The following is a 20,312-nucleotide window of genomic DNA, read 5'->3' as shown; positions in this document are numbered from 1 at the left end:
CAGCCTCTATCTCATTAGTGGCACAAACATCATTATTAACAATTTATACACATTTGTTAATTACGTTACCACTCCTTTCGCATAATCGCCACCATTAAAACGCCTTTATTTGCATTCCATACCAATTGCGAGCAAAGTTTGTGCTCATTAATTTTAGTTTCGTTTTTTCCACAAACCTAAAACCTTTTTTCTTCTTCTTCAAACGTCTTCGACAACGTGTGGAGAAAAATATGGCTAAACCAACACCCGTCAAACAAAAGAGCCTTAATTCTAGAAATAAGATGCTTAAAGCCCCGTAACGCAGTAGTGGAACAGTTATGCAGCTAGCTACTCCAGACCTGATCAAGTTAACATTAGGGGCACAAACCAAGAAATAATCAAAGCATCTTTAGCCATAAGTAACGGGAAAAGATTGTCCTTCTTTTTCGTAAATAACTGATATGACAAAGTCAGCCAAACAACCAGCCCCCTCGATGAGTCCCGACTTATTAATTAGCTTTAATTTATATAATTAAGCTTAAATGACTTTGTGACAAAATTTCAACTTGGTGACTCATAACGCATAGGTTACGAAAGCGATTGAGGCCAAACACACACCCCCTATTACTTTATGGCTGCATCTATCATAGATATATCACTGTATAATGTCCCAATAATTGCTTCTCTAACCCTATTTGTCAAAACTAAACTCCACTTGACTTGTTTAATTCATCCCTAAACATTGGGAAATAACACAAATTGGAAATTGGACAAGACAATTACAACATACAAAATTTGCTCTACCCACTAGTGGCATTGAGTTGATGGATGCACCATCCGTACCATGTAGCAACAAATTCTTCTATTTTTCCCTCTTATTGCTATCGTTGTAATTTGATATCGTTGAAATTCAAACGACACACTTAAATTTCCATTTAATTTTATGACGAGATAAGTACGTGGGATAAGTAAAAGGGTATTTTGGAATTTGATAAAATTGGTAACATATCCTTGAATTGCGGGTGATGAATTACATACACCAAAAAAGAACTAGTGCCCGTAACGTTACTGGATGTTCACTAAAGAGCGGGTGACCAAGAAACAGACGCATTGAAGCTGTGTCACCAAACACCCCATGGTTAGTGAATGGAGCCACTGATGAGTTGGACCAAAGGTGGCTGAGGGGTGCAATTGGATTACAGCTAGCTCAAAAGGAATTGAAAGATATCATCTTTTTACTCTGCCTCTAGTTGAAGATATGCTTTGTTTGGCAAAAGAAATCCAATCCAGGCCCCACATCTTCTGCCACAACCGTCAGTACGTTTTTGAGAAGAATTGAACCAAAAAGCTTGGGAGAAGCTAGCTAAGGGCTTCACTCTTTAGACCCCTAGTCTATCATTATCCCATAGAAACAGAGGACCAGTTAAATAACAAAGGAAAATAGCCAAGTCACCATCTCCATTGGTATCAAAGAATTTTATCGGCAATAACTACTGAAAAGACTTGAGAATAAAGGAGAGCACGAGGTCTGTGCTTCTTCAACGGATAGGATTCACACAAAGGGCCACGGAGCATGAACAAAGAATTAAAAGCAGTTGCAGAACACATTAATGAACGGCAACACCAGCAGAGATAAGATAATACAAATCAAATTGAAACATTGAACATCATTTAAAACAAAACTCTGAATTAGGTAAAGCAAATATTCATTGTAAAAACTCATGTTCATTACTACATCACGGAGGAAAAGAAAAGAGAGATAATAGAGGACATTTGCAATTTTGCAGAAACTCCTCTGCTTCAGATAAACGTAAAAACCTTTCTGCTACAAATATGACAACCCTTGGACGGCTCGAATAGCACAAGAAAACCCAAGGACTCACACTCAGCACACTACAATGCCGCTCATTTCTCCCTAAATCTTCTCTATAACCAACGAATAAATTAAACAACCACTCACTCTCAAGAACTCATGTTAGAATTCCTGAGATTTCACCTATTTGCTGCAAAATCATAACTGATTATAGTAATAATTATAATAAGAAGAGGCTAAACTTAGATACTCCTAGCTGCAAAAACTTATTGGCATGCTATGTTGAGGGGTTCATCCAACCAACAAGCGATATCATCCTTGCCAAGATCCTCGAAGTAAAAGTCAGGAAGACTGGTAGGCTCATAGCCATTAATCCCACCAATCTGGACATCCTCAATGCTACTGAACTCGTTGAAGAACTTACCAAACTCCTCCAAGCAAAGCGAGTCAAGCTCCGGTCCCAGGCTAAGTTCATTCTCAAACGGAAGCGAGCCCAAAGGATCATCCAGAAAACCCAAGTCGGGTATTTGCAGCTCTCCAAGATCCGGAGAATCATCGACGACCTCCTTCTCCAAATCAACAACATTTCCAATGTTATTGGAAGCCGAAGTCTCCAAATCAAGAACCGATGAAGGAGACCTTCGAGACAAGGCAGAGTCAGAGTCCTCGGAAGAAACAGGTTGTTGGATGTTGGCGTAGGACATATGAGACACAACGGCAGACGATGAGGTATTGTTGCTTTTCTCAGAGCTGGTGGCCGGAGCAGCTGTTTCCCTGGCCCACAGTTCTTCGAGCTCAAGCCTCTTGGCCTCATAGGCCTTGGAAGCATCCTCTGGGGTGTTGAAAGTACCCAACCAGGTACGACGCCCTTTGAAAGGGTCACGAATCTCAGCGGCCCATTTTCCCCATTTCCTTTGCCTTACACCTCTGAAAGGTGAAGAGGACTGTCTCCTTGAAGTTCTTGCGAAAAACCCCACCTTGGGTTTTGGGGTTTTGACTCCATTATTGCTGTCTTGACATGAACTCTCGGGCTCGACGACGACCTTAGCTGGAGGGGTGAAAATGGGATGAAGATTGATTTCATGAACTATGCGTTTTGGTTTTTTGACATAGCTTCTCCCCCTTCCTTCATCTTCGCTCGAAGATGATTCATCAGTAGCATCAGGATCGTAACAGATAACACGAACTTTCCTCACCTTCTTGGAGTCTTCAGCAGGAAATCGGTCTTCCTTAAACTTTCTGAAACCATTTCGCTGATTCAGCGGTTGCTTCCGAGGCTCCGGCATTTTCTGAAACCGGCTAAAAGAAAACTACCGTCTCTCCAAAACCCCTCAAAAATACCCAGAAAAAAAAAAGGTGAAGAAAACAAAATTAAAATTGAGATTTGAGATCAGGGTGGTGGTATTAAGTTAGATCCCCTCTCAGGAATAAGAAGAGGAAAGAAAATCGTTTTATATGAAAAGCCCCAAAGTATTGTAATCCAGAACAAGTCCTGCATATTGAAAAACAGAAACAGTGAGGTAAGATTTAGAACAACCAAAAAATGAAAAACCCGCAAGGGTTTAACCGAGGTTTTTCAAGAAATTAGCAAAAACCCACATACCTTTTTGGTCTCAAACTCATCGAAACAGATGAAATCACCGGGTTCAATCTCTGCCGGAACCAGCAGAGAAGCATAAAGCAGATGGCAAGGTACGCAGAGAAAAAAGATGAAGTCAAAATCCAGAGCTTCAACAGAGCCCCAATCACAGCCAAAGCAAAGCTAGCCGACATAAATCTCTCTACACAGCCTCCTTTCACTCTCTGTTCCTCAGAGCAAACCCAAAACCCTTTCTGTTCTTTGTGTATTAACTCTGTGAAGGAGAGAGCCAAAGCGAAAAGGAGATTGTTAGAGGCAATAATAGAATATGGCACACCAGCAAATACCCAAAAGCTCAGAGCTTGGGTCAAAAGGTGAGAGGATTAGGAATCTATGGCCACGATTTTCTCTCACAAAAACGTGCAAGAGAGTGGTTAAATAGTTATTATCGATTTTACAGTCCAAGTTGTAGAGACCGCCTCAGATGTACACACAGTACCGACTACGGAGGGAGACATAAAAAATGGAATAGAAAATCAGAGTAAAATGACCTTCAGAGATTGAACAAAGCAAAAATCTCCATGGATTTAAAAAAGCCTATTTATCGAAAATCCCAGACAGAAAATTAAATATATAAATCCTCATTGCAGATACCTTTGTTTCTTTGCTTTCTTTCTTGTTTAATATTTCTATTCTTCACGTCTCTTTCTCTGCCTGCCTTACAGATGCAGTGTTGGCTCTGTCTCACACTCCCTCACTCTCACTCTGCTCTCCTACAAGGCCATACTTCTCTTCTTTTCCTATGCGGTCAAAAGTATGATATTAAAATGAATGTAAATTTTTTATAATACTGATTTCATTTTTGGAAATTTAAATATATGGAAGGAGGTGATAAGCTGGCATGGGCCTAGGGCCATGGCCCATACATGATGCATGACCATCCGATCTCAGGTTCATGCATATCATATGCCAAAGCTCCACTCGACAGCTGTGTTCCACACTTTCCAATCGTACGGTTCTGGTTGGCGTATCGGGCAGTGGTTAGGTGGAAGACACGCCGCGCAGAGACTCTGTACGTTTATCGAGCGAATGATGATCCACGCCCTTCTTGCGAGCGTGGGTGACTATGCGGTTTTGTTTAGCAAACGCCGCGCCGCGAGTCGGCAACAGGAAATTTGTTGTGTTGTGGAGCGATTATTTGGGTTTCTCAGCTATTTTTAGACGCTAAAATAGGAATCGATATTTGACATATTTACGAGATTGTCTATAGATATAGACCATATCTTATTCAAGTTCTTATTTAGGTATGCAATTTTAAACAAATACGTAAATAAAAATAAACTTGATTGAGGTTTATTGTTGCTCCTTAAACTCAGGATAAGAACTTGAATTTTTCAACGCATCTCACAATATCAAATATGGAAGTTCCATTTCTTGAGTCTTTCAATTTGCTTTGCTTCAAGAGAATTAAACTGCGTTGTGCATAAGCTTGCTAAAAATCGAATGCGTAATGAAGTTTCTTGTGTTTAGTATGATGAGGTGTTCTTTTGTTTATTTAGAATATTCTCACTTTTGATTATATGATTCAACATCAGGTTTTATGTCCTATTGTATATTATCAATAAAAACCACTCATATTGTTAACATTCTTATAAAATATAAAATAAAAATACATTAGTGAATCCCCCTACCCTACATATTGACTTGATATATTCAAGATGTTGAAGTCAACAAAAACCATTAATAGATTATTATTTTTAGGATATTTTCTATTTAGAGGGGTGGGAGTATACTAAATTCATACACACACTAAATGGATGCTATGACTCGACCTTTTCTATTTATAGATATTTTGACCCCAAAACAAATTGATCATTTACATATTTACTGCTTAACCTCATAAAAACTTCAACTTTTTCAACACATCTCATAATCTCAAATATATCAAACAAATCTTTTGAAAATGGAAGTTGCATAACAAAATTTCTTGAAGCAGGCCGCACAATAATATGATACATTGAAGCTGTTGAGTAATTAATCAGTTTACTTATCAATTAATGAAATTAATACACGATTTAATTACCCCAAAAAAGAAATTAATTGAATTTAGAAAACTAATTTATTTTTGAACGACTTACTTAACTTCCAAGGAATATGTATTTAAATGTGCCATTAGATAATTTATAATAATCTTTTCCAACAAAGAAGGGATAATTTACAATAATAAAAAAAATAAAAATTCAAAAAGTTGATTTCCGCAATCAACGGAAACCTCGGTGGGAGCAGAGCAAATGATGAAACCGACCTCATCATAACATAACTAATTTGCTGGATTATTTTTTTGATAAGAACAATTTCCTGATTATGCTAATTAGAAATGTGATATTCATTTTTTTCACAATGTGTGGGTCCTGATGGGATTGCCATTCCAATAGCACACACACCACGTGACGATGTGCAGATCGAATTTCGAAATGAGCAAAAGTTGATCCGACGGTCCGTACGCTTGCCTGCCCAAGAAAAAAAATGGCTCATGTACTTTTATGTCCCACATCCCAACCTACCGATTGAGTTTTGGCCACTGGTAGGTGGAGCACACTCCACTGAGCCACTGATCTTAAGACCAATAGATCCTCGCCCATCTGTCCGTTGGATATTCAAGATCAACGGTCCCTATCATCTGATGCATAACTTATCATGGGAATGCATGCATCCGATTTCATATATATTTGATGTATGTATGGATGGATGGATGCATGGAAATGACGCATGCCAAGTTGACCGAAAGAAGGGGGATGTCAGAGTAAAGGAGGCCAAGTGCGTTACGCAAATTGCGATGAGTGGACCGAAGCGGGAGGAATGGCTTCCGTTTCCCGCCAAAGGGGCCGACGTGGTACCCCACCAGCCCTTTATTTCCCGCCAAAGGACCCATTTTTTGCAGGTCCGGCTTCGAACGACAGCCTGCCACGCGTACAGCGGTCGAGACAAGTGTATCCCGTTCTTGGGTGCATGCTTGCGAGATCTTTCGCGGACAGTGACTGCGCATCGCTTACCTTTCCCTGTACCAAAAGGTAATTGCAATATTTATTTTCGGGTTTATTTGGATGAATTAATTAATTTCTTATTTTATAATTGCAATATTTATTTTCCGGTTTGAGATTTGGTAACAGGTTTGCTCAATTTTAGAATTTCTAAATAGAAAGTGTGACAATTATAAATGAGGAATGCTAGCAACTTTCTCTCTAACATTCTTTTTTGAACTTTCTCCCTTCTCTTTATGACAAGTTTCATTTTTCTTACACTTAAAATAATACCATAAATGCATCATACAATTTAGTTTTTGTTTTCTAAGTTTACCCTTTTAAAATGTATTGACTTTTATATTTTCTTCAATTGATTCAAATTTTGTTATAACTTCTTTAGCACATTGTTAAAAAATAAATAATAATAAAAATGAGAAAAACGTCATATTTTTTAAAAATAAAAATAAAGTTTGTTTCATGACATTGTTGTCATCTTTATTTTGTTTTTAACAAAACACGCTCTTTAGAAAAAATTTATAAAAAAAATTCAGTTTTTATTTATTTATTTAATTTTTAACAAGGTGGTAAGAAAGTTATTAAAAAAATTAGCTTGTTATTAAAAAAAATTAATACATTTAATAAGGGTAATTTTGAAAAACAAAAATTAGTTTGTGTAATGCATTAATGACATTGTTTTTAGTGCAAGAAAAGTGACACTTGTTATAAGAAGAAGGGAAAAAGTCCAAAAGAGAAGGTTAGAGAAAAGATTGCTATCACTCCCCGTTATAAATATAAAGTTATTTAATTTTGGGTTTGCTTTGCAGTTGCAAAGACAGGACAAGTGGACACACCCTACGCTATTTGCAAGTTAAAAGGCAGGCTATAAACTCTGCAACCCTCCTGTAGGTGATATCAAAGGAAGTTTCTTGATGATGTTGATGTGGATGTTGATGTTGTTGAGGGAGCAGACTAAATTGACAGAATTCAATTGTCCAATGCTCTGTCCTTAATCAATGGCACAGTGGACTTCAACTTGACTTTCAACGTTTTAATTTTACTTGGTTTTTTGGTCTGAGACTTTTAACTTTGATTGTTTAAGAAAAAGAAGTTGATTGATACCAAACTTTACTTGTCAGCCTTGGTTAAATCTTCAGAATCTGTGGTGGTATATGCATGATGGTTCTTTTCTCATGGCCAATAATACTGGAACAATTCCGAGTTTTGATTTGTCATTGGCGGCCTCCAAGGAATTTGCAGTCACAAAAGATTTTATTGGAAAACATTTTTGACGAAATATTAGTGAAGGTTGCGTCCTCCCTTTCTGAAACCAAATCCAAATCTTTTGACCAGTGCAGTGCAGTGACCAAAAGAAAACAGAGCTTCTAGACCAAGTAGAAAAAGTCACACAAGCTTTCCCTCTCCTTTAAAACTATTATCATTTTAAAAGACTTGAAATCTGCCTTATTGCATACGATACAATACCTAAACAACAATGGAAGAGCCTCAAAGCAAACAATAAAGATCTAAACCTCACCATTTTGGCTTCTTTACATGGAGAAGGATGAAGGATGAGTACATCCTTAGCTCATCTCTTCACCATCATCAAGAACCATGACAATAAATTAAACACTAAAGACATCAACTATCTCCCTGTGAACACCTGCAGAAGTAAAAAGTGCATTAGTTAGCTCAAAAACGGAGGCACCCATCCTCTAGCTCTCAAGCTTTTATCCCCATTTTCCATGACAGAGCAAAGTTTTTCCCCACAGGAAGGGACAAACCATTAACGTCCACCATCACACTCTTGGTCGTCTCTCCATATTCCGCCTCCTCAAGGTACTTCTGTTCCGATACACTCAACTCTATGCTTGAAACACTTGTCACTGGGTTTCCATCAACCTCAAGAGCAGATGTTCCTCCACTACCATCCAATCCCAACACACTCACCTTCTCCACAACCCAGCCTTTGCCTAAAGCAAACTTACCCTCCTGAACTTCTGACCATACTTTCACACTTCCTTGACTTACAGTTGCGTAGAAATCAACATACGTGGAGTAACCACTTCCAAGGTTCATTTCTGGAAGCTCATCGTCATCAAGGAACAGGTTCCCCTTAGCTGTTGCATTGCTTGCCCCTGCTGGGAAGGTTACTACGAGGTTAAAAGGGGTTGTTCTTGCTGCTTTAGATATCAGTCCACCCTGCTGCATTGGTAGAATTGCATTCTGATACACATGCACATTAACTACATGCAAAGGCGCATCAAGTGTAACATACTTGCCCTGTTTTGAATTAATGACCTGTGTCAGATCAAATAAACTGTACCAGGTTCCAGGAGGAAACAATGCCTTAACCTTAGATTTTCCCTGCTCTAGCACCGGTGAAATCATAACACTGCTCCCTAGCAAAAATTGAGTGCTCAATCCATAGGTTTCAGTGTATGTTGGGAATGAGAAGAAGAGTGGCCTGGCAATTGGTGCTCCACTGATATGAGCTTCATAGTTCAATGTGTAAAGGTAAGGAAGGAGCTTATACCTCATCCCTAGAGCATTTCGAGCAGACTCAGCTACCGACTCCCATTGATAAAGCTCTTGTCTTGGGGAATAGAAGTTTGCATGATCCCTCGAAAAGGGATAGAATGCACCTACTTCAATCCAACGGTTGCAAAGCTCTTCAGTAGGTGCCGGATAGAACCCACATATGTCTGCACCAACCATTGGCACTCCAAATATTCCAAAGTTAAGCACGGTAGTGATTGATATCTTCAAATCCTCCCAAGTGCCCTTATTATCACCTGTCCAATGTGCAGCATACCTACCCGAACCAACATACGTGGAGCGGGTTAATATAAAAGGTCGCTTGCCCTCAAGCCCTTGAAGAGCTTTGTGAGTTGCAATGGATTGGGAAAACCCATAGAGACTGTGAGCATCGTACTCCAAAACACCATTGTAATGAGTTGCACTAGTGGCTATGGTTTTGAACCCAATGGGGACCTGCAATCCTGAAGCATTTATCTTGTAGGGTGGTTCATCCCATCTCGTCTTTGTAATGTTTTTGCAATCCAAGCAACATACCCAGCCAGGTCCAGAACCAGTCGGGCACTGCCCCTTTGGAATTTTGCACTTCCCAGAACAGAAATTTGAAGCCTCGTTCATGTCAATCCATAAGCCATCAACAGGGACAAGTTCATGAAAGCGGCGGATCTCATCACCCCACCACGATACAGTTTTCGGGTTGAGGAAGTCGGGAAAGTTTACAGCCCCTGGCCAAACTTGCGCCAAGAAGGGTTCACCCTCATATTTGATGAAAACATCATTAGCTAAACCTCTTTGGTATACACCGTAACTGGTATTGACACCAATTCCAGGATCGATGATGACAATGTACTTCATGCCTATGCTGTGTATTTTGTCTAGGAATGCCAAAAGCTTTGGCCGAGGGTAGTTTTTGGGGTTGAGGGTGAAGTCTTTGTGTCCATCCATGTGATCATCATCATTCCAAATTACATCTAGCGGGATTTTAGCCTTTTTGTAGTTCTCAACAACGTCTTCAACCACTGATAAGTTGTGGTAACCCCATCTGCATTGGTGGAATCCTGCAGAGATAAAAATGAGAGAGAAATTCAGTACTGTGTAATCTTATATTGTCTTTTACAAAATGAGACAAGGCATATCCTCTGTTATACAATAAAAATTGTCAAAGGGACATGCAATGCACAGGACAGGACAAAAAAGACTGGCAATCAAATCATAAGATGATATGAGGTAAAAGCATGGTCACAAATTATTAGGACATACATAGAAAAAACAATGAACAAAACAGATGGACCATTTTTTGTCTACAATTATAGCATAAATGGATAGATACATAGATACACACATATAAGCATTCACTGAGAAGGCTACAGTTTAAATAAACGAGACATTAACAAGTCTAATGGATCAAGCAAACTATACAACTTACAGGTCACTCAATAGAGATTCCTTAATAAAACTGTAGAACTCAATAAATGCCCAAACAGTCGAACAGAGTAACATGCATCTAAGCCAGAAATGAGATATGAAGCAATGGAAGCATTGACATTAGATGCCTTGTGTGACTAAAAAAAGGCAGAAGGTTTGTACAAATACCAAATTTTCTCCCACCAACCTGACAGTAGCTATAATACAGACGACAGTAAAGTCCCTACAAGCAAGATGGTCACTCTCACAAGGCATGGCAGTACATCAGGGCGAAACCCTCACTTGATAATGCCAACTTACTACCACCCTAATTTATTTTCTCATCTAACCAAGTAATTCACTCATACAATCTCTTAAAACCTCATATTGACCGACCGCAAGAAATTTCCCCAAAACAGTAGAACAGATCAACAAGCCTTTAAACCACAATTTAGATACGGGGAAATGAAATCATTCTCATTGAAGGCCTTGTGAGCTAAAACAGGTAAAAGGCAGCACTATTGCAAACTCTCATTTAATAGTTTTTCCCCACGATATGACAAGAGCTACAGTGTAAGAGGGACAGCATTAACACGAAGTATCATGCCCTACAACCAAAGATGGTCTCACCCTCATAAGACATGGCAGTGAGATATGCAGAGCTTAGGCCCATACACACATTCTGACTAGAATAGCCTTCTAAACATTACCATAAAGCGAGACCCTACTAGCAAACATTACAGATTATGATATACTTTAGAAAATTAGAAATGGAATATTCAGTTTCCACCACACACCCAGAAGATTATATTTTGAAGGACAAAAGATTTTGCACGGGTTAAGCAACAATATCGCTTACAGTTCACAAGTTGCTCGCTACAGAAGTGAAAAAGTGTAAAGGCTTGTAAAGATAGCTGAAAAGCAGAAATCTTTGACAGTGAGCGAGATGATGATTAGAGCTTCCAACTTTATGTAAGATCATGGTTTTAATGTGGACTGAAAAGTTAGTTCTGCAGCGATATTTTTGTAAAGAGACGCACAAAAAGACTACCACTTTAAAAGAAGCTGGCCAACCCACCAACCTAAATTAAAAAATTAAACAAAACATGTTTATCATTCAAAAGCACGCGCGCGTCATACTAGTTCTTGCTAGTTGCTGCCAGTCAAACAATTTCTCACATACTATACACTCAAGTGGTCATAGTTTTGTTCCTAAAAGATCTAACTCATTCCTAATTGTGACATTATTGTATGTATAAGCATAATGGTCCCCCACAAGCCACAGCATATATATTCTTTTTTCTTGGATGAAATAACAAAAACATTCACAAAAGACTTGGGAGCTGGGGAGCTAACAACAAACACACACATAATCCAAGCCAGAACAAAGAATAATAACAGAGTAAACTAAAAAGGAAGTAGAATTAGGGTTAAAAAGTAGAACATACCCAGAGACCAGTAAGGCATTGGGGCTGGTCTGCCTACGAATGACGTGTACTGATCAACAACACCCAATGGTGTAGGCCCGGCAAAGAAGTAAAAATCAAAGACACCCCCAATGACCTTGTATGTCAAAGAAGTTCCTCTGTAAAACACATCCATGCCATTGCTGTTGAGCAACAAAACAGAGTGTGCATAAGCCTGACCACCCACATTTCTCAGATCCATATAAACAGGGTGGGAGCCATATAAATCAGTGTTAAGATTAATGGCTGAGACATCAGTGGTGAACAGAGTGTATGGATCATTTGGGTAGAGTTTGATCCCATGTGGCTGTGAGTTCTCTCCCAAACCATACAAGGATGCATCTTTGGGCAAACTAGTGGAAATCTCGAGGTACTGGTCCTTAAACACCAATTCACCATATGGGTCTTTAGGATCAGAGCTCGAGTTGAAAAGAACTTGCCCATCTGACTTTCTCTTCACTGCAAACCCAAATGGGTCTGAGATGTAGTTGAAGATCAGCTCAGAGCCAGAGTACTCGGAGACTGTTATGGGTTTCTTCCCTGTTTTCCCAATGGTTTGTGTCAGTGACGGAGGCTGCTCTCTGGGTAAAAGATTGTACGGAACCTCCCATCTCTGCTTCTGAGCATCGGTTATGTGGACCCTCAAACGGTCCTGCGTCTCGTGCCTATAAAAAAACACAAAATTGAATCAAATGGGTAAAAAGAGTGGGGTGCATTTACGACCATGGACATGCGCGACATAGAATCCCATCACCATCAGAGGGCATATACTTACTTGACATAGAGCTGCAAGAGGGGGATATCAGGACCGTAGACCTTGGAGTTCTGTATGAGTTGGAGATGACCCAGAAGGCCACCATCAGGGGTCTCTTCAATGGAGACCAAACGGTAGCCTTTGCCTTTAATGGTGGGGTTAACGGCGGTGTCAGCTGAGCTCACACCAGAGAAACAGAGGACCAACAAGACTAGAAGCAGCGAAGAAAGACATAGGGAGCACATTGCTTAATTTTAAGCAGAGCTACCACTCTCAAGGAGTGTGTGCGTGAGAGAGACAGTGAGAAGGAAAGAAGAAGCTCTGCTGTTAAGGCACATACACTATTGTTGGGAGTCGTTGGAGTCTAATATATAGAAAGAGACCAAAGCTTCAAAGCTTTAAAGGCTCAAAGACTCAAAGACTCCCAGAGTGAGTGATTGGATGCAGATGAGGTGGATGAGACCATCTTAGCCATGTGATTGATGATGGTGTGTGGGCCGTTGGTTGCGGTACCACAGCATTGCGTGGACCCTACCTTGAATTACACTGGCTTTGATCGTGTAGACTACTTCGCTTGGCAGACTCATGTAAAGAGTATTTATCTTTGTTTGCTGATGCAGGCAGCTGCATTATGTGGAAGTGTGGAAGTGTGGAACCGTGGAAGCGGCATATTTTAGTTCTTATCTTGTTTAGGTTTCATGAAATTAAGAAAATAATCAAATGAAAAGACAAAATAAAAGGTAACCACTTAATCCGCTTAGCAAATACCAAAGAGACTGCTGCATTCAACAGATTGTCAGGTATATATCTGCTGTGTATAACTTCCTCGCACGAGAAACACTTGTGAATCTGAGTTTCTCTCATCTCACACTGGGAAAGTTGGCATTTTTAGCAGGAATGGCAATACAGTAAATCAGGTCGAATCAGCTGTTTTCATCTCCATGCTCATTAGTTTTTTTCCTCCATCTTTGTCTCCATACTCATAATATTGAAATGGAAAATTTTCATTCCCACCTTTATCAGACACAAGTAACTTGCCCACCATACTTCAAAATTTGCTCCAATCTATCTCTATACCCAATTTCCATTCTTCATATTTGACTCATTAGAGTTGAAGTGCAAAAACCCTAAAATGTGGAGAAATTGTCATACCTAAATATCCAGCTCTTATATTGTTCCCAAAAAAAATTTATTTTCTTTCCATTTGGGTTCTAGAAAAAAAAAAAAAAAGACAAGCATTTGAATCATTGATGAAAGAGGGTTGGACAGGTGGTGTATTTTAATAGGATGGGTTTAGGGTGTATTTTAATAGGGTGCGGGCGTCGCTTAAGGAGATCACTAAACCCAAGGATACAATGAATATGCGGAAGCAAAGTGACGAAGCCGAAACCGTAATTCGCGCGGCTCTTGCCACCCACGTGTACGGCTGTGAACTTTCTGAGTCCTGAGTCCCCTGATGGGATGCTGATTAAATCTGTGATTTTAGGAGAAAAATAGAATTATGATAAGAAAGATGAAGAATTGGAATTAAAATATTATCTTTGACACAATTCAGATACTGGATGCCTTTCTTTTCTCCTGTGTCAATAAAAAAACGCAGGGGTTTATTTCTTAACATATCTTCTTTTTTTTCTTTTTCTTTTTTTGGTAATTGTCATATATGTCATTACCACACCGACGGAAAAGTAAAACCAACCGATTATATAAAAGCAATATTTAGATTTCTTGTCGGGTGTAGTGATTATTTTTGCCTTGGATGGTATCTTTGATTTTGCAAGAGAGTGCAAAATCATTGAACCCAACAACAAGCAAACGTCCTGAAATGTACGTTTACAATAAACAGAAATCCAGCTGATTGTTAAACAAAATAAAAAAGACACGAGGTTCAGAAAAATATGTGAAGGAAGTTGAGGTCTCATTTCAAAATTAATTGGCAACAGGAGGAATAGTCCAACTCCTTATAAACTCATACTAAGTTCCTTAACTTTTTAATATAAGATAAATACTCTTAACAATATGACGGTGGTCCTGAAATGTACATGAAGATGCCAAAACATATAAGATTTTTTTTGATATATATTATATCATATGACCCCCGTGACACTCCCAACAAATTAATCTTGCCATTTTCCCAATTTCCCTCCATATCCATTGGAACAAATTATATTTTGACAATATGCCTTGATTGAATTAGGCAATAATAACAAAACCAAAATATGTGGACAAAACTAGCTCGTATTACCAAAAGAAAACGAAATGACTTTGGATGCTTGCTTTTGGATCACTCGCTGCAGCAACTTGGAAGATGTAGGTGACTCTGGATGCTTATTTAATTTTGTTTTATTATCGACTTTTCATTTTTTGAGAGACTCAAAGGTTAAAGTTAATTATTTGGCCCCTTCGTCCCTGATAAAAAGTATAGAACACATCCTGTTTTAACTGGAAGAGGTCAATGATGAAATGAAAATAACCCTATTGGGTTTTTGGACCTTCAATACTTGGGGTGCGTACTTTACATAATTACAACAGCTTTGGTCCACCACGCCCCTCCAAAAATTGCAACAAAAAAAAACACACCATTTCCATTTGCTAACAATTTAAGCATCTGTGAAGACGAATTTATCCTGGCTTAATTTGTAACTCAATTAACTAGTAAATCTAGAGCTGCCTTGGAAGTTTAATTTAACACCAGCAAAAATAAAGGAAAAGAAAGGGTTTTATGCATGGTTAATTAAATGATTATTTCAGTGTGCGAGTCAAGTGCTGAGCATCACATAACAACAATTTGTTTAACAAAAACTCACATTGGATCCTAATTCGTGTTCTAAGAAATAATTAAATAAATAGCAGGTCCTATCTGAGAACAAAAGGATTGATGAGAGAGAATTTAGAAATATTTGGTAGCAGGAAATGAAGCTTAAAATCCGATTATACATAATTAAGGGGGCATGGGAGGCACGTGAAGACAAAGATCAACTTTGGATTTTCTATGCAAGCGTGCATGGGCGCCCCTCGTGCAATATGCTGAGGAAAATGCCTACATTGTTTATTTCTTTATAAAATGGTCACAGTTAATGATGATTTGTTTATAAGACCAGCACACTTAATTAAGTACAATGTTAAAGTAACGTGCAGCGCAGATGATTAGACTGGCATAGTTGAGGCCAGTGTCGGCCAGTAAATCGACCTAAACTTGAAGAGAAGTGGCAAAAATTGTTCACCCTTGAAAAAACCTCGACCATGTTTCTTAGTTTCATACCATGACAAGCACCTCAGTGGTTGGGTGCTTAGTTGGGCTTGCATGGACCATATGTATGTCAAAATCAAACCTTGGGCCCAATATATCTTTGGAAGATCCAGGCTGATGGAGATTGGGTGGGCCTCAAAATGTGGACACAAGCAAAAGCAAGCAAGCACCGGTTCATGCGCATCGAAGTAAACTGGTCCTCCCTTTGAAATGGAGTTGCATAAAAACAAGGTCCGGCACCTACACTACACTACACTACATTACGATAAATTTAGGGCACACCTTCTATTATAAATAGGCCGGCCACGAAGATGACTGAAAATAACACCAACATAGTCTAATGCCCGCACGCCTGACCACTATAACTCTTATTGAACCCCTACTATAATTTTCAATTATTCAGAACAAAACAAAATAAATTTGATTTTTATAACGAAAAATCGAATTTGAAAACTAGAAACAAAACCAACAACAAGTTTCGTTTGAGGATTTGGGAAAGCTCTTCTTGCTTGTTAGATAGCCCATTTCTTTCTAACCTCGTCGTTATCTGGCCTTTGTACTGTTTATTGGACTTTGTCTTACGTCATGTCCTCCCGTTTGTTGACGTCATACTCCTTAAACACTCAACAAAAGGAATAATGTTTGCCGCTTATATTCATCATTCATGCAAATTACGATTTGACACATATTTTAAAATAACTTATCAAAAACACAAAAAGAAAAACTCGTACCCACATGTCATATTGTTATTGAAAAAAATGTAAAAGTTCCTATGTACATGGGAAGTATGCAATTATTTTCCCAACAAAAAATGGTGGTGTATGGTATTAATAATGGTATTTTGTACATACTCCAGAAACTCGTGAATATAATGTGTCCTACGTGTCACCCCTGAATATAACGTCTCCTACACACTCCATTGCTTTTCAACTAAGCTGAGCTGAGCAAAGGTAAAACATCTCTCAAAATCTTTATACTCAATCACTCATCCTCTTCTAAACCCCGAATATATGCCCACTCATGTTTAATGGAAAAGAGACGGAGACGGAGATGGAGACAAAGAAGAGAAAGCAGGCAGACTACGACGAGTCTTAGGTAGGGACAAGAAAAAGAAGGCGTGGCATGACAACGTTAACTATGGCGAAACGGTCGTGAAAGAGGAGGATGTTGAAGAGTTCTTCACTATCCTCAGACAGCCAGGTACTTCAAGAATGCTGACGGCAGTGGCTGTGAACTGACGCACGGAAGATACCGATTGAGGACGATGCTTGAGAGCAACGAGGAGGCGAATGAAGTTAAAATAGGGCCCAAAAGGGATGAAAGTGTGGAGAAGGAGAATTCGAGCTTTGATTTGAATCCGAACCTGGATACGGAATGTGATTCGAGTACTTAGATGAAAAATTATTTGTAACTTTTTTTATTAATTGTGTACGTATATTATATATTTTTGTAAGAAAATGGGCAATTTGGTCCGCATGTTTTTTCTTTTAATTTCCTTCTCCAGCTAAAAAGAAAGTCAGGAATTTCGTTTTTCATTGTTTGAGCTGGCGAAGCTTGATTTCAATTTCAAAGCGACCATTCAACTACTACACCAATAATGCCTTACATGTGCCCCTTCCCCTTGTGGAACACTTTCACGTCAACCTCTATGTAGGGACACAGCCCATATCTATTCTGTTAGGTTTGGACATTGGGCCCACATAGTTTGGGCTTGTAGTTTTGGAATCTTAGGGTCTATTTGATAATTATTTCAGTTTTTAGTATTCATTTTTCAAAAACTAAAAATTTGTTTGGTAACTAATTTCAAATTGAATTTTTTTTTTTTTTGAAGAAATGAAAACTAAACACAAGTTGTTTAGTAACGGATTTCAATTTTCAGTTTTATGAGTAACTTGGAGATTTAATGAAAGTGCCTATTATAAAGATTTTGAAGTATTTTTCGGTGAATTTTTGGGAATTAGAATGATTTTTCGTGAATTTTGGAGATGGAGTTCCCGAGGCTTGGATTGGGTCTATAGAACACAAGAATCGAGCGACTAGGTCCAAGTCGGGAGGTCCCAAATACAAAATTATGATAAATGTAGTGCGTTTCATGCGTCGTGATGTAAAATTAATGAATGAATTAGGAGCACAAAGAAAAAAAAATGAAGAATGAAAAATGAAAACACTTTCAACAAGTGATTTTGAAAACTACATTTCACTCTTTTGAAAACTGAAAATGAAATTTGTTACCAAACATGTTTTCAGTTTTCAGTTTCAAACAACTAAAAATGAAAATAGTTATCAGACAACCCCTTAGGTTAACATATGGACCTAGTTTGATTGGTGTTACAATCCATTCATGTCATAATACCTCACTCATTATAATAAGTGAATTTTAAAGTTTCCATTATGGCTTGTTTGATTACCATTTTAGTTTTTGGTTTCTAGTTTTGTATTTTAATTTTTAAGAAATTGAAAACCAAAAACCAAGTTTAGTTTTCCTATAAAAAAAACAGAATATTAAAAACAGTTTAAAAGTTGTTTGGTAACTAATTTCAGTTTTATGTGGAACATGGACCTTAAATTTTTTTTGGGTCAAATTGTGAATTTGAGATCATAGAATGAAAGTGCAATTTTTGAAGAGTTCGTAGTATTTTTAAGTGAATTTTTTGGAGTACGGATGACTTTTTTGTTGTTGTGAATTTTGGATATGGAGGTCTTGAACCTTGAACTGGGTTTTTGGCCGAAAGCAAGAGTCGAGAGGCCAGGTCCTATTCAAGAGGTCACAATTACCAAGTTTTGGTAACTATAGTAGTGACACCCTGACCCAATTTTAACCATTCATTTAAATTATTTGATTGTGAAATTACAATTTTGCCCTTCGGGTAAGGTTATTTTGGTAACTTTTCAATTCGGTATGATTGTACGGAAATGAATGGCACCGTTGCACAGAGCTCGTCAATACGAGTTCGTAGACACGTAGTGGGCCCAAATCAGAGTTTTAACAAAGAAGTTATGGTCAACGGAAGTGTAGTAGCATAACCGTAATTTTTCTGAAGTCAGATTTTATTAAGATGGCAACTCTCTCTCTCTCTCTCCTCCGACACGACTCTCTCTCCTACGTTTCTCTCTCACCGTGACTACAGAGTTTCGGACGGCGATTTCGTTGCCATCAAGTCGAATCCAATGACGCCACCACCACCAAAATCTTCGTCTCTCTTCCCTCTTCAAAACCTAGTACATCTTGGAGATCAAAACCACAAATTTAGGGCTCGATTTCAAGCAAAACCTAATCCCTGTTTTCCAGCCGCTGTACTAGAAGTTTCGAGCTTCAGTCCGGCCAACTCCGCCCATGACAAGCCATGATACCACCATCAAAACACTCCTCTACGTCTCTTCTATGTTTTCCCTCGAAGATTCGACTCAATTCCATGTCAGATGGCTCGAATCAACGAAGAGAATTATCTAGGTTTTTCAGTGAGAAAACCAATTTTTCGAGCCTCTTAACAGCCAAATTGGTTTCGATGTAGGTATGAAACTTACTACTCTTGATGTGCTTGAACGTTTGGTATAGGTCTTGATCGGAAGTTTGTAGATTTTTCGATCGCCTGAGTTTACTCAAGCCACCCACGCGCTGCCACTCTATGGTGGGTCATTGTGTCCTAAAATAATCCCCCTATCGTCCAGAGCACGAGGGTATGCTCGGATTTGAATTTGGTTATCGTTTGACGGTTAACGGATTTACGCATATTAGGCGATATCCGGGTTCAATATGTTCGAACTGTTGGATCGACTCCATTTCCAAGTATGTTGATCTATGTACCTCTAGGATCGTGTAGGAACTCACGGAATGAGAATCAGAGTCCCGAATATTCCAAATCAATGATTCAAATTTACATTAAATGATAACCTTCCGATCGTGCGATCGGGAGTGATTTGACTCCTTGGTCGAGACCAAACTCGTGAAACTTATTATGTAGACCTTGTTGGGCTTATAGGAACGTTCGGACTAGAAATCGTAGGTTGTGGGGCCCGCTGCCCCAATTGGTCAAATGTCACGATCGGGGGTCAAACTGACTGTTGGATCATAACAAGAGTTTTAGGATGGGCTTCACTCATGGTTATGGACCAATACGAATTGACATATAACAAATTGAGGTCGTGGGCCCTACGAGCCCAGTTGACTTAGATAGTTGGCTATGTTAGCTCGGTTGAGACCATTTGGTAGTTATAATTGTAATTGGAGGTTTGTTTATTTTTTTAAAATGGTTTTATGCTATGCGAGTTTATTTAAATGTTTATGAATTACATTGAAAACTTTCCAAGTATATTATATTATTTTTAATTGTGTGGAGTTGAGAATGGCTTGGATAACTGGATTTTTGGCATGATTAAGGAATTAATTAAATACTTAATTATATGTCTCTATTTAAATATATGCTTGGTGGCCTGAAATCGATGAATTATGTATATTAGTTTACTCATTAGTTTACTCAATATTTAAATATAGTTGGTAACAGTTTTGAAAGA

The 20,312-nt window shown here is 38.5% G+C and overlaps 2 protein-coding genes across 3 annotated transcripts; both read right to left on the bottom strand.

Annotated features, from left to right (window-relative positions):
- Positions 1–1,664: 1,664 nt before the first annotated feature.
- Positions 1,665–4,179, bottom strand: LOC117615868 (ethylene-responsive transcription factor ERF118). Of its 2 annotated transcripts, XM_034345033.1 has the most exons (3): positions 4,026–4,179; positions 3,396–3,645; positions 1,665–3,284 (listed from the first exon to the last, which is right to left on the bottom strand). In XM_034345033.1, exon 3 carries the CDS (start codon positions 3,076–3,078, stop codon positions 2,059–2,061), a length of 1,020 nt encoding a protein of 339 aa, XP_034200924.1. In that variant the 5' UTR covers positions 3,079–3,284; positions 3,396–3,645; positions 4,026–4,179; the 3' UTR covers positions 1,665–2,058. The 2 variants fall into 2 exon arrangements, with proteins under 2 accessions (XP_034200924.1, XP_034200923.1); XM_034345032.1 differs by having other exon boundaries at positions 3,396–4,029.
- A 3,626-nt stretch (positions 4,180–7,805) lies between these two features.
- LOC117632879 (alpha-xylosidase 1) lies at positions 7,806–13,252 on the bottom strand. The gene is made up of 3 exons (XM_034366494.1): positions 12,575–13,252; positions 11,782–12,464; positions 7,806–9,987 (listed from the first exon to the last, which is right to left on the bottom strand). Exons 1-3 carry the CDS (start codon positions 12,796–12,798, stop codon positions 8,114–8,116), a joined length of 2,781 nt encoding a protein of 926 aa, XP_034222385.1. The 5' UTR covers positions 12,799–13,252; the 3' UTR covers positions 7,806–8,113.
- Positions 13,253–20,312: the final 7,060 nt, after the last annotated feature.

Source organism: Prunus dulcis, chromosome 1, assembly GCF_902201215.1.
Source record: "Prunus dulcis chromosome 1, ALMONDv2, whole genome shotgun sequence".
Lineage (NCBI taxonomy): Eukaryota > Viridiplantae > Streptophyta > Magnoliopsida > Rosales > Rosaceae > Prunus > Prunus dulcis.
The sequence above is the reverse complement of the archived record's forward strand: the minus strand, read 5'-3'. Positions and strand labels throughout refer to the sequence as shown.